The 14,435-nt window shown below is 43.5% G+C and overlaps 1 protein-coding gene across 1 annotated transcript; it reads left to right on the forward strand.

The window, feature by feature from the left end:
• The first annotated feature begins 894 nt into the window (after positions 1-894).
• On the forward strand, positions 895-9,619 carry LOC132865830 (microfibril-associated glycoprotein 4-like). Its single transcript, XM_060898326.1, has 6 exons — positions 895-903; positions 988-1,047; positions 1,206-1,427; positions 1,573-1,669; positions 9,054-9,221; positions 9,351-9,619. Exons 1-6 carry the CDS (start codon positions 895-897, stop codon positions 9,617-9,619), a joined length of 825 nt encoding a protein of 274 aa, XP_060754309.1.
• The last annotated feature ends 4,816 nt before the right edge of the window (positions 9,620-14,435 follow it).

The following is a 14,435-nucleotide window of genomic DNA, read 5'->3' on the forward strand; positions in this document are numbered from 1 at the left end:
CAGACGATGGTTTTCTGAAGTGTTCCTGAGCCCATACAGTGATTTCCACTACAGACACATGTCTGCTTTTAATGCAGTGTCTCCTGAGGGCCTGAAGATCACAGGCATCCAATGTCAGTTTTCAGCCTTGTCTCTTACATACAGAGATTTCTCCAGATTCTCTGAATCTTTTAATGATATTATGGACCAGAGATGATGTGATCCACAAATTCTTTGCAGTCTTTCACAGAGTGGTGAACCCCTCCCCATCTTTACTTCTGAGAGACTCCGCCTCTGGAATGTTCATTTTATACCCAATCATGTTACTGACCTGTTGCCAATTAACCTAATTAGGTTTTTTTCACGACTTTTTATGTTTTTTGTTGACCCTGTCCCAACTTTTCTGAAACTTGTTGCTGACATCGAATTCAAAATGAGCATATATTTTTCAAAAAACAATAAAATTTCTCAGTTTCAACATTTGATATGTTGTCTTTGTACTATTTTCAATGAAATGTAGAGTTTCCATGATTTGCAAATCTTCACATTCTGTTTTATTGACAGTTTACACAGCGTCCCAACTGTTTTGGAATTGGGTTTGTATAAATTCATTAAAAAAAAAATTAAGGTCGGAACAAATCCACCACCTTATCCATAAGGCCATCGATCCAATGACTGGAATTTCATTCAGGAATTTCCATTATTGACACACACTCATGTGATGTAGTTACAGTAGGAGGGGTTTGGGAGTTCAGCAGGGTTTAAAAGTATGGAAGGATGAACATCTGAAAAAGAGATAAGATAAACACCTCAGGTATGTTCCACTGTTATGTTTCATTTACATGATACAAAGCTTTTCTTTAAAATTGTGCAGTTTTGGGAACAAAAATAAGATCTTGAAATAAAACAAATGTCATGGATAAAGTGTGAGTAAAAAGAATCATGTTCTCTGAAAACTGCTGTTAAACTTACAGGTGTCTCTGGTCAAATCCACAATCTCTGCTTTAGAATCGAGGGACTGTTTTCTTGAAATTGTTAGAGGAGACTAAAGTGAGTGTAAGTCATAATGTAATTACTGTATTCTGATTAGCTCTTGCTTTGTTAAAGTGCTCATCCAGTTTGCTGTGTTCAACAATTTTTCAGTGTTATGGCTTTTTATAATGGAAGCTTCACAACATGTTTTGTTTTTATTTTAAAAGTCATTGTTTTTATTTGTCGATTTCCAGAACATGGTGTTTTCAGTGTTTGCTGTGTTCTGTGCGCTCCCCCTGCTGGTTGGAAGTACTCCTATTTCTCAGGATCTGTTTCTGACAGACTGCTCTGATGTTTACGCTAACGGACAGACACTCAGTGGCGTGTACACCATCTACCCTACGGGGAAAACACCTGTCCAGGTGTACTGTGATATGGGTTGTGCAGAAAGCCTAACAGAAGATGGGAATTGGACGGTATGAACACTGTGGACATTATTCTCATTTAAATTAAATGTAGATCTGAGCAGGTGTTTTTTGTGATAAATCATCAGATCAATCACAGAAATAGATACTAGTGACTGGGATTCAGCTAAAGTGTTGAATGTTACCTTTATACCAGGTGTTTCAGCGGAGGATGGATGGCAGTGTGAATTTCTACAGACCATGGGAACACTACAAGAAAGGGTTTGGGAACAAGTATGGAGAATATTGGCTAGGTGAGAAATTACATCACAGATCACTCACTGGATATTATTTTAAGACTTAGGACGAGATGATCATAGTCCCTTGTATGAAGCCCTTCACACTATACTGACTTTAAAATGCCAACCACTCACGAGAGCGGGCTGAGAGGCTGCACGAGAGTGGGCTGAGAGCGAGAGCGAGGCTGCGCAAGAGCAGGCTGAGAGGCTGCGCGAGAGTGGGCTGAGAGTGGGCTGAGAGGCTGCGCGAGAGCGGGCTGAGAGGCTGCGCGAGAGCGGGCTGAGAGCGAGAGCGAGGCTGCGCAAGAGCGGGCTGAGAGGCTGCACGAGAGTGGGCTGAGAGCGGGCTGAGAGCGAGAGCGAAGCTGCGCGAGAACGGGCTGAGAGCAGGCTGAGAGGCTGCGCGAGAGTGGGCTGAGAGCGGGCTGAGAGCGGGCTGAGAGCGGGCTGAGAGCGAGAGCGAGGCTGCGCAAGAAGGGGCGAGAGCGGGCTGAGAGCGAGAGCGAAGCTGCGCGAGAACGGGCTGAGAGCAGGCTGAGAGGCTGCGCGAGAGTGGGCTGAGAGCGGGCCGAGAGGCTGCGCGAGAGTGGGCTGAGAGCGGGCTGAGAGTGGGCTGAGAGCGGGCTGAGAGCGAGAGCGAGGCTGCGTGAGAGTGGGCTGAGAGCGGGCTGAGAGCGAGAGCGAAGCTGCGCGAGAACGGGCTGAGAGCAGGCTGAGAGGCTGCGCGAGAGTGGGCTGAGAGTGGGCTGAGAGCAGGCTGAGAGCGGGCTGAGAGCAGGCTGAGAGCGAGAGCGAGACTGCGCGAGAGCGGGCTGAGAGCAGGCTGAGAGGCTGCGCGAGAGTGGGCTGAGAGCGGGCTGAGAGCGGGCTGAGAGCGAGAGCGAGGCTGCGCGAGAAGGGGCGAGAGCAGGCTGAGAGGCTGCGCGAGAGCGGGCTGAGAGCGGGCTGAGAGCGAGAGCAAAGCTGCGCGAGAACGGGCTGAGAGCAGGCTGAGAGGCTGCGCGAGAGTGGGCTGAGAGCAGGCTGAGAGTGGGCTGAGAGCGGGCTGAGAGCGAGAGCGAGGCTGCGTGAGAGTGGGCTGAGAGCGGGCTGAGAGGCTGCGCGAGAGCGGGCTGAGAGCGAGAGCGAAGCTGCGCGAGAACGGGCTGAGAGCAGGCTGAGAGGCTGCGCGAGAGTGGGCTGAGAGTGGGCTGAGAGCAGGCTGAGAGCGGGCTGAGAGCAGGCTGAGAGCGAGAGCGAGACTGCGCGAGAGCGGGCTGAGAGCAGGCTGAGAGGCTGCGTGAGAGTGGGCTGAGCCTAAAGGCAAAGCTCTCAATTTACTGGTCCATCTATGTTCCCACTCTGACCTATCTTAGAGATTAGATAGAACTTTATTGATCCCTTTGGGAGGGTTCCCTCAGGGAAATTAAGATTCCAGCAACATCATTACAGGATAAACAGAGAATAGAAAATAGAGAAAAAACTTCTAGATAAATAAAATTAAATTAAGTATTTACATATACAAATATAAAAAGAATAAGATATGGGGAAGAGAGGAAGGAGGGAAAAAAGGAAAAGGGGGCAGCAGGAGAGATATTGCACTTTATATTGCACATTATATTGCACATTGTCCGGTATTGCTTATTGTTAGGCTAGGCTACAGCTCCTTCCCGTCCTCTGTCCTCCTGTTCCCCCTCCTCCCTCCCAGAGAGGAGTTGTACAGTCTGATGGCGTGAGGTACAAAGGAGTTTTTAAGTCTGTTCGTCCTGCACTTGGGAAGGAGCATTCTGTCACTGAACAGGCTCCTCTGTTTGCTGATGATGGTGTGCAGAGGGTGACTGGCATCGTCCATGATGTTCAATAGTTTTTCGATAGTCCTCTTCTCTGCCACCGTCACCAGAGAGTCCAGCTTCATGCCGACCACAGAGCCGGCCTGCCTGATCAGTTTGTCCAGCCTGGATGTGTCCTTCTTGGATGTGCTGCCCCCCCCCAGCACACCACGGTGTAAAATAGGACACTGGCGACCACAGACTGAGAGAACATCCACAGGAGTGTTCTGCAGATGTTAAAGGACCGCAGCCTCCTCAGGAAGTATAGCCTGCTCTGTCCCTTCCTGTATAAGTGGTTGGTGTTGCAAGTTCAGTCCAGCTTGCTGTCCAGCCACAGCCCGAGGTACTTGTAGGAATCCACAGCCTCCACCTCGACTCCCTCAATCAGAAGTGGTCGTGACCTTGGTCTGGACCTCCCAAAGTCAATGACCAGCTCCTTGGTCTTCAAGGTGTTGAGCTGCAGATGGTTCCTGTTGCACTACACAGCAAAGTCCCTCACCAGGCTCCTATACTCATCCTCTCTGTCGTCACTGATACACCCAACGATGGCTGTGTCATCAGCGAACTTCTGAATGTGACACAGCTCACATATGGTCACAAGCTATGCCTCAGTATTCCCCTGGAAGAGCTGGTGGAGGTGGCCAGGGAGAGAGAAGTCTGGGCTGCTCTGCTTAGGCTGCAACCCCCATGACCCGGATCCAGATAAGTGGTAGAAGATGGATGGATCCCTCAGAAATCCCAACCTTCCGATTAGAATCTTTACATTTTCTGTTGCTTTACCTACAAAAACACATCTTACCCAGCCAGCCACAAAAAAAAAAAAAAAACCCAGTAAGCTTCTAGGCTTGATTTGATCTTTTGTGTAAAGGCTCATAGAGTTTCAAGTAGGTCACTTTTTCGGGGAATTCCGCATCCGGCCAGATTTCCATCAATTCTGGGGGGGGGGGGGGGGGGTGGGGGGGTGGGGGGGAATGGATGACAGTTCATGACATTGTAGGGATTGATATTACTGATGAAGTCTAGTTTTTTTTTTCATGAATTTTTATGCTGTTCAGTCCTGATATTTCAGTAGAGAAGGCATGTGTTCTCTCTCTCTTGTGGCCATTTTGTTTAATCTGCTTCCTGTCATGGCGGTGTAGTTACTGTTGCTATGGAGGATCATGTGATGGCGCAAAGCCTTTCTCATCTCTGGTTGGTTTTTGACAGTGTTTCATTGAAGTTTTGTTAAATACAGGTCTATGACTAGTTTTGTCTGTTTTTGATACCTGCTTTAAAGGGATAGTTCGGGATTTTTGACATGAATCTGTATGGCATCCCCATCGATAGTGTCGTGCAAACACACTGACTTACCCCTGACAGCATCCTGTGAGTCCAGTTCTTGTCCAGTTTTGGTCCAGACGAAAGTAGTCCGGCAAGTTTGTTGGGGTCACGAAAGTAAAACGTTTTTCGTCTCAAAACAGTATGTGTTCAAAAGAGTGATATATTTGCATCACAAAACCGTTGTCAAATAAAAAGTCAGACCTCGAAATCGCTTGGTGCTATTTTCTCTCCCTTCTTATCACTGCGCGCTGCCGGCTTCATCCAGCTGCGGCTCCAGCTTCAAGGATAAGCTGGAGCCGCATAAGTAGGAGTCCCGGCGGGTGGTTTGTATTCGATTCGTTTATATCCCGACCTTGTCAGCTGTCACATTTATGTTCATGGACCCGGTAAGCTGGTAAATAATATTTATTTATTTTTTTCTTTACCAAATTCTAACAGAAAACGAGAGCGCCCGAAAGGGAAAACCGAGCCGCCTCACGGCTGTAATGCAAATTGCTTTCCTCCTCAGTATACAAGTGTGCTTCCATGGCAGGGAAAAAGAAACTACCACTGCTGCCTATGTAGTGCCCTATTTATACAAATAGGAGTCATTCAGGATTCAGCCATGTTTTTGCTCCGTGTCATGGCTGAATCCTGAATGACTCCTATTTGTATAAATAGGGCACTACATGGGCGGCACGGTGGTGTAGTGGTTAGCGCTGTCGCCTCACAGCAAGAAGGTCCTGGGTTCAAGCCCCGGGGCCGGCGAGGGCCTTTCTGTGTGGAGTTTGCATGTTCTCCCCGTGTCCGCGTGGGTTTCCTCCGGGTGCTCCGGTTTCCCCCGCAGTCCAAAGACATGCAGGTTAGGTTAACTGGTGACTCTAAATTGAGCGTAGGTGTGAATGTGAGTGTGAATGGTTGTCTGTGTCTATGTGTCAGCCCTGTGATGACCTGGTGACTTGTCCAGGGTGTACCCCGCCTTTCGCCCATAGTCAGCTGGGATAGGCTCCAGCTTGCCTGCGACCCTGTAGAAGGATAAAGCGGCTAGAGATAATGAGATGAGGGCACTACATAGGCAGCAGTGGTAGTTTCTTTTTCCCTGCCATGGAAGCGCACTTGTATACTGAGGAGGAAAGCAATTTGCATTACAGCCGTGAGGCGGCTCGGTTTTCCCTTTCGGGCGCTCTCGTTTTCTGTTAGAATTTGGTAAAGAAAAAAATAAATAAATATTATTTACCAGCTTACCGGGTCCATGAACATAAATGTGACAGCTGACAAGGTCGGGATATAAACGAATCGAATACAAACCACCCGCCGGGACTCCTACTTATGCGGCTCCAGCTTATCCTTGAAGCTGGAGCCGCAGCTGGATGAAGCCGGCAGCGCGCAGTGATAAGAAGGGAGAGAAAATAGCACCAAGCGATTTCGAGGTCTGACTTTTTATTTGACAACGGTTTTGTGATGCAAATATATCACTCTTTTGAACACATACTGTTTTGAGACGAAAAACGTTTTACTTTCGTGACCCCAACAAACTTGCCGGACTACTTTCGTCTGGACCAAAACTGGACAAGAACTGGACTCACAGGATGCTGTCAGGGGTAAGTCAGTGTGTTTGCACGACACTATCGATGGGGATGCCATACAGATTCATGTCAAAAATCCCGAACTATCCCTTTAAGAGTCAGTGAAAAGTCGTCCATTTCATATAAATACTGTTACTTTATATACAGTTTTAGCAGAGATACAAGAATGTGACTGTTTTTTCATTTTTTAAAAATATGACTCATTTCTATCACTAATCACTAATTAACATCAACTGTTTGAGATGCAAAACACCAGGTTAATGTTTATATTGAATATTGTTTTTATTGAAAATGCCAAACACTTAAGCTCAATGCTTCCCCCATGTGGCCACACTGAGTAACACACGTTATTGAGTGTTTACCTCGCCTGCGATGGAGTAAGTGAGGTGAGGTATTGTAATCAGTGCGGTTTGTTTGTTTGTGTGTGTGTGTGTCTGACTGTCTGTTAACAATTTAGTGTCAAGACAATTGCACCGATTGACTTCAAATTTTCAGGGTAGGTGGGCAATGGTCCGTAGATTGCCTGTTTAAATTTTGGGGATAATCAGGTCAAGGTGAAGGTCAAGGTCACCAGAAAGGTCAACCTTTTGGTCAAAATAACATTTTCCATTATAACTCAAAAACGGTTGCAGATAAAGAGATATTATGATCATATAGGAATTTCCATATGGCCATTCATTTGGCACCATGATCTTTGACCTTGAGTGACCCTGAAAGGTCAAACTGAAGGTCATGGGTTTTCAAAGGGCTATAACTTTAAAATGGTTCATGATAGCTCTATATTTCTGCATAAATACGACCAAAAACATCATCAGATTTTCACACAAGTCCGAAAAGTAGATAAAGAGAACCCAGTTAAACAAATACAACAAAAATATTATACTTGGTCATTTATTTATTGAGGAAAATGATCCAATACTACATATCTGTGAGTGGCAAAAGTATGTGAACCTTAGCAGTTAATTTGAAGTTGAAATTAGAGTCAGGTGTTTTCAATCAATGGGATGATAATCAGGTGTGAGTGGGCACCCTGTTTTATTTAAAGAACAGGGCTCTATCAAAGTCTGGTCTTCACAACACATGTTTGTGGAAGTGTATCATGGCACAAACAAAGGAGATTTCTGAGGACCTCAGAAAAACTGTTGTTGATGCTCATCAGGATGGAAAAGGTTACAAAACCATCTCAAAAGAGTTTGGACTCCACCAATCCACAGTCAGACAGATTGTGTACCAATGGAGGAAATTCAAGACCATTGTTACCCTCCCCAGGAGTGGTCGACCAACAAGGATCACTCCAAGAGCAAGGCGTGTAATAGTCGGCGAGGTCACAAAGGACCCCAGGATAACTTCTAAGCAACTGAAGGCCTCTCTCACATTGGCTAATGTTAATGTACATGAGTCCACCATCAGGAGAACACTGAACAACAATGGTGTGCATGGCAGGGTTGCAAGGAGAAAGCCACTGGTCTCCAAAAAGAACATTGCTGCTCGTCTGCAGTTTGCTAAAGATCGCGTGAACAAGCCAGAAGGCTATTGGAAAAATGTTTTGTGGATGGATGAGACCAAAATAGAACTTTTTGGTTTAAATGAGAAGCGTTATATTTGGAGAAAGGAAAAGACTGCATTCCAGCATAAGAATCTTATCCCATCTGTGGTGGTCATATCATGGTTTGGGCCTGTTTTGCTGCATCTGGGTCAGGATGGCTTGCCATTATTGATGGAATAATGAATTCTGAATTATACCAGTGAATTCTAAAGGAAAATGTCAGGACATCTGTCCATGAACTGAATCTCAAGAGAAGGTGGGTCATGCAGGAAGACAACAACCCTAAGCACACAAATCGTTCTACCAAAGAATGGTTAAAGAAGAATAAAGTTAATGTTTTGGAATGGCCAAGTCAAAGTCCTGACCTTAATCCAATGGAAATGTTGTGGAAGGACCTGAAGCGAGCAGTTCATGTGAGGAAACCCACCAACATCCCAGAGTTGAAGCTGTTCTGTACGGAGGAACGGGCTAAAATTCCTCCAAGCCGGTGTGCAGGACTGATCAACAGTTACCGCAAACGTTTAGTTGCAGTTATTGCTGCACAAGGGGGTCACACCAGATACTGAAAACAAAGGTTCACATACTTTTGCCACTCACAGATATGTAATACTGGATCATTTTCCTCAATAAATAAATGACCAAGTATAATATTTTTGTCTCATTTGTTTAACTGGGTTCTCTTTATCTACTTTTAGGACTTGTGTGAAAATCTGATGATGTTTTAGGTCATACAGGTCATATATGCAGAAATATAGAAAATTCTAAAGGGTTCACAAACTTTCAAGCACCACTGTATTACCATTATCAACACAGAGGTATAAAATAAGTGCTGCTGGGCGATGTTTGTTTTGCCTGGCAACACTTGATTTATATGTTGTTAGCACAGATACAACAATGTGACTATTATGTTTTTTTTTTAAATGACCATTTTCTAAATCACTAAGTAACATCAACTGTTTGAGATGCAAATCACCAGGTTAATGTTTATATTTAATGTTGTTTTATATTGAAAATTGCCAAACACTTAAACTCAATGCTTCCCCCATGTGGTCACACTGAGTAACACATTTGTGTACCACAAATGGCCACTGCCTTTTGCACTTGAACCTAATTTTTCATGAATATCTTTCAGCATATGATATTCCACTTTTTACCTCCAGGATTAGAAAATCTCTACCAACTCACACGCAAGAGGAAATACGAGCTGAAAGTGGACCTGCAGGACTTTGATGGAGTGACAGTTTATGCCCAGTATTCTTCTTTCTCGATAGAATCTGAAACTGATGGATATAAACTCCATATTAGTAATTTCATCAATGGAGGTGCAGGTAAGGGAGAGTCAGAGATGTGTAGACAACCACAAACACCAAGGAGGATGAACACTGAAGTGCAATGACAAGGAAAATAATGTACATATATTCCACAGAGTGTGTAGTGACCGCATTTGTTATCTGCAGGGGATTCTCTGGCAACAAACAATGGACAGAAATTCACCACCTTTGATAAAGACCAGGATTCACATGCAAGTGGAAACTGTGCTAAATCCTACCTTGGGGGATTTTGGTACAGTCAGTGCCACCATGCTAACCCTAATGGAATATACCTGTGGGGACGTGACGGCACCTATTATGCCATTGGAAATGTGTGGCAACATTGGAAAGGCTATGATTATGGTCTCAAGTACATCGCTATGAAGATCAGACCCGTGTCTGTTGCACAGTCATGAATTTCTCTTTATAACATCATTGTTGTTGATGGTGGAAGTGGTTGAGCCACAACCACAGAAAAGAAAGTACTCCAGTAAAAAAACACTGAAAATGAGCATCAACCATGTAATATAAATGTAAATGTAAATGACATTTCTTGATCCCAACCTCTTTTCCTGTATTAAGTGATGTGAGATATTTAGACAGAGGATAAGGGTTTCAAGAAACCAAAGAAATGGGTTTCAATCAACATTTGTTTCACAGTTAAAAACAAAAAAACAAAAATAAAAACACACAATCTTCAACATTCTGGTGTTGATATTCGTCTTCAAACATGTAAATATGAAATTTTAAGCAGAAGTCAAACAATGAAATGAAGCTGTTTTTTTTTTTCCAAACAGCAGGCTCAAACAGGGACAGTGACCACAGTACTAACTTAAACTGAAAGAGATGACTGAAACTGTTGCCATGACAACAGTGAAAGTGACTCCATAATCATTACAGTTCAATGCTGCCAATTAATATGGAGGAGTTGCTTAAAATTGATTAAAATGTTGCATTTAAGTTATCTGAGCAGCTGTTTGGTGTCCCCCTGCAGCCTAATTACAGTTTATAGTTTTGGGTTTCTGCAGCATTCAAGCTGAATGCTAACATTCCTACCCAGTAAGTGAGGCATTCTGCGTATGGTGATGTCACATAAATACCCTATAGCAGGAGACGATGTGATTGGTCACACCATCTAGATACTGTAAATGCTGACATTCAATGAGCTTTGCATGTCAGGGTACAGAGTTCATACTGCCATGGTTTCATATGGGGGGGTTGGGGGTAGTTGGGTTTACTATAAGGAAGTTTTGTAATGTTTAACCGTTTAAAGTATCACAATAATTGATACAGTTATCAGGTAATACACAATAATTATGTGGGTGTGTTTATGAAACAATAGGTCTTTCATGATCCAAAGTGAAAACAAATCCAAGACTGTATATGAACCGTCATGTCCAAGAGACTTTGGCCCAAGATCCAGGAGATAACTTCAGAAATTTTCCAGAAATTGAATAATTAGGGTGGGTTTGGAAGCCCAACAAGGTTTATAAGTGTGGGAGTATGAACATGCCAGATAGGATGCAAGAAGCGGAACAGGTAGGACTTTTAGTTTTAATTTACAAGATCCAAACACATTGCTCTTGATCTGTGTGGTCAAGAAGATGGTTATGTTAATCAATTCTGTGTACTGTTCATAGGCATGCATACTGTAAAGCCTGAATTGTTTGTCAAATGCCATGATTTTGTATAGGAGAACAAAACATTACAACACATCTCTAAGCAAAAATATAGGATTTTATATGTTACAAATGAGTATGAATTTATTTATATAATTATGTTGAATTAAGGGCGGCACGGTGGTGTAGTGGTTAGCGCTGTCGCCTCACAGCAAAAAGGTCTGGGTTCGAGCCCTGGGGCCGGCGAGGGCCTTTCTGTGTGGAGTTTGCATGTTCTCCCCGTGTCCGCGTGGGTTTCCTCCGGGTGCTCCGGTTTCCCCCACAGTCCAAAGACATGCAGGTTAGGTTAACTGGTGACTCTAAAATTGACCGTAGGTGTGAATGTGAGTGTGAATGGTTGTCTGTGTCTATGTGTCAGCCCTGTGATGACCTGGCGACTTGTCCAGGGTGTACCCTGCCTCTCGCCCATAGTCAGCTGGGATAGGATCCAGCTTGCCTGCGACCCTGTAGAAGGATAAAGCGGCTAGAGATAATGAGATGAGATGAGATGTTGAATTAAATCTTCTTAGGGACAGCAGTTCAATCTCTGCATCAAAATCAAGCTGTTATTTACATGAACTGCTGAAGGAAATTAAAATGGCTGGAAGTTACAGTGTAATTGTACCTTTCTTATCACATATTATGTGTTTGCACACTAAGTTTATTTTGGTTTGCTGTACATACCAACTGTTTATTAAATGTTTTCTATAATACGGGTGATCACCCTTTGCTGGATCAACTGAGCTTCATTTGGAAGCCATTTTGCAAATTTTATTCCTCCAAAACACCAAAATCATAAAACACATTAAACATCATGCTGTAGACCACTTTGTTTGTTTGTCTTTTGGCCAGGTCATTGTATTTTCTATGTTCTGGGCTCTACTGCACCCCCTGCTGGTTGGGAGTACTCCTTTTTCTCAGGAACTGTTTCCGAGAGACTGTGCTGATGTCTATGCTAATGGTCACACAGTCAGTGAAATGTACACAATTTACCCTGCAGGGGAAACACCTGTACAGGTGTATTGTGACATGGGCTGCTGGGGAAGCCAAATAGACGATGGGAATTGGACAGTACGTCAGAACGTAACTCTGCTTTTGAAGAACGACCTCATTTAACTCCCACCCATCCATTATCTGTAGCTGCTTATCCTGTACAGGGTCACAGGCGAGCTGGAGCCTATCCCAGCTGACTGTGGGTGAGAGGCGGGGTTCACCCTGGACAAGTTGCCAGATCATCGCAGGGCTGACACATAGAGACACACAACCATTCACACTCACACCTACTACGGTCAGTTTAGAGTCACCAGTTAACCTAACCTGCATGTCTTTGGACTGTGGGGGAAACTGGAGCACCTGGAGGAAAACCACACAGACACGTGAAGAACATGCAAACTCCGCACAGAAAGGCCCCCATCAGCCACTGGGCTTGAACCCAGGACCTTCTTGCTGTGAGGTGACAGTGCTAACCACTACACCACAGTTCTACCCTCATTTAACTTGCTTTTCTGAAATACATTTTCAAATAAATATGTAAAATAGTACAATCATTTTTATTTAAATTAAACTCAGGCTGAAAGTACTGTTTTCTAAATGGGGCCTTTAGACAATCTTAATGTAATGAGAAGCTAATGGATGAGGATCCATGTGCAGAAGATTAATAAATAATCACACAATAGATGTTAAATTTGGAATCCAGTGTTAAATGTTCATGTGACAAGTGTGAGCCAAAACAACAGCCAGTAGAGAAGTCAAAGCCAAAGAAAAATCCCAAACTCAACACCAGGGAACTAGATGAGGGTCATCTAGACAAACAAATTAAACAGCTCAGAAATTATACAACATGAGATCACCAAGGTTTTGCAATGGCTGAATATCCATGAACTGCTTGGATACTGATAAAATAGGAAGTGGCCTGTACAAGGCACAAGTGTCAGAGGTTGTGGTAGAATGTTAGACAGTGCGACCTCTGCTGGTGGAGAGGGGAAAAGTTCATTGCCTTGTCACACTTAATATGGACTGTTGCTTTTGGTTCCACTAACGTGTTGAATGTTCCCTTTCTACCAGGTGTTTCAGAGGAGGATGGATAGCAGTGTGAATTTCTACAGACCATCGAACACTACAAGAAAAAAAAAATAATGAACAGCTCTGTGATATATTCAGAAATCAAATTAGAAGAATAAGAGATTGACTCAAAAGTAATTTTTAAAATGGAGTAATTAAGAGTAATTACATTCAACGTCTGTGTCTTTTAACATTTGCATTCATTTATTGTCTGAACAGACAACAATAACAATCCTGTCCTGGATTGTTATTGGATAATGTAGAGGAACTCAAAAATCTGGGGGAATATGCATATTTACTACTTGTCTTTAAAGCATATACGCAGAATCATGGCCTCACTTTCATTTATGAATGCCTTGAGACCTCAATAATGGCACAGGAATAGTTTTAAGCATTAACAATAAATCTAATATCGTAATTTTTACAATTAAAGTGATTCATATAAGTAGCGGTCTGAGTGAATGAACTTGACGTCTGTAATGCCACAGCAGAAAGGCTATTAGTCTCATCGCCATTTCCACTACACTACAACACAGAGCTGACTGCAACTCCGAGGCTCCAATTTGAGCTAATTTATCGCCATGCCACGTAGATGTGCCAGCAACATGACAGAAGGTGAATTTACGTTGCATTCATGGCCCAAGAATGTTCAAACTGCAAAGATTTGGACGTGTTTTGCGAGAAGTTCATGGGCACATTGGGTGCATACGAAGTGGTCTCTCCTCTGCTCTGCACATTTTACCGAGGACTCGTACAAGAACTCTGATCTGTTGAGGAACGTTGGCTATAAGCCCGTATTGAAAGAGGGTGCAGTACCAACAATTAAATAAAACTACAAGAAAAGGAAAGAATTCATTTTATTTCTTTTTTAAAAGGAAAGTAAGTTCAGTTGCACCAGTTCTCCTGGAGTGTGAGCTGAGCGTTGTTGGTCAAACCTGGGATGGAATGGGATGGGATATATCGCTCAGGCAGTGACCTGCCCACAGTTGTTGCTAAAACCGGTGACGTTCCGTTCCGTCCCGGGTTTTAGTAATTGCCTGAGCCGAGCAGTAATGGCAGAGTACTCAGTATGGAGAAAATGGAGAATGAGTGGAGCAGCCATCTGATTTCTAAACTGGATATTGCTGCCACCTCGCCTTTACATGGAAGAAGTGAATGAACGTTTACCTGCATTTAGATTAATCCATGTAACCTGTATTGTGTGTTTAAGTTAGCGGTATAAGATTATTTAATTTGCTTCAGAATGTGATTGTCTCAGTTCATCTGATTATTTAATGAGCCTTTTACATTTTATCAGTGAAAATGCATGCATGTACATGTATGATGCATAAGTTATAACACCCATCCTGTTTTAATGTGAGTCAACCCACAATCAGTGAAGTCAAATCAGTCTTAGTTGAGCAAGTCAGTAATGGTATTTCTTACTTTCACCATAAATTTTTATTTATATGACTTTGGTCTATAGCTGTAAAAAGCCTCATCTTTAAAACCGGTTATCGCAGTGACATCACGC

The sequence above is a fragment of the Neoarius graeffei genome, chromosome 18 (assembly GCF_027579695.1).
Source record: "Neoarius graeffei isolate fNeoGra1 chromosome 18, fNeoGra1.pri, whole genome shotgun sequence".
Taxonomy (NCBI): domain Eukaryota; kingdom Metazoa; phylum Chordata; class Actinopteri; order Siluriformes; family Ariidae; genus Neoarius; species Neoarius graeffei.

Coding starts and splice junctions, on each gene's coding strand:
- LOC132865830 (XM_060898326.1), top strand. Junction 1,428..1,572: donor CAGAAGATGGGAATTGGACG/GTATGAACACTG, acceptor CCTTTATACCAG/GTGTTTCAGCGGAGGATGGA. Junction 9,222..9,350: donor TTTCATCAATGGAGGTGCAG/GTAAGGGAGAGT, acceptor TGTTATCTGCAG/GGGATTCTCTGGCAACAAAC.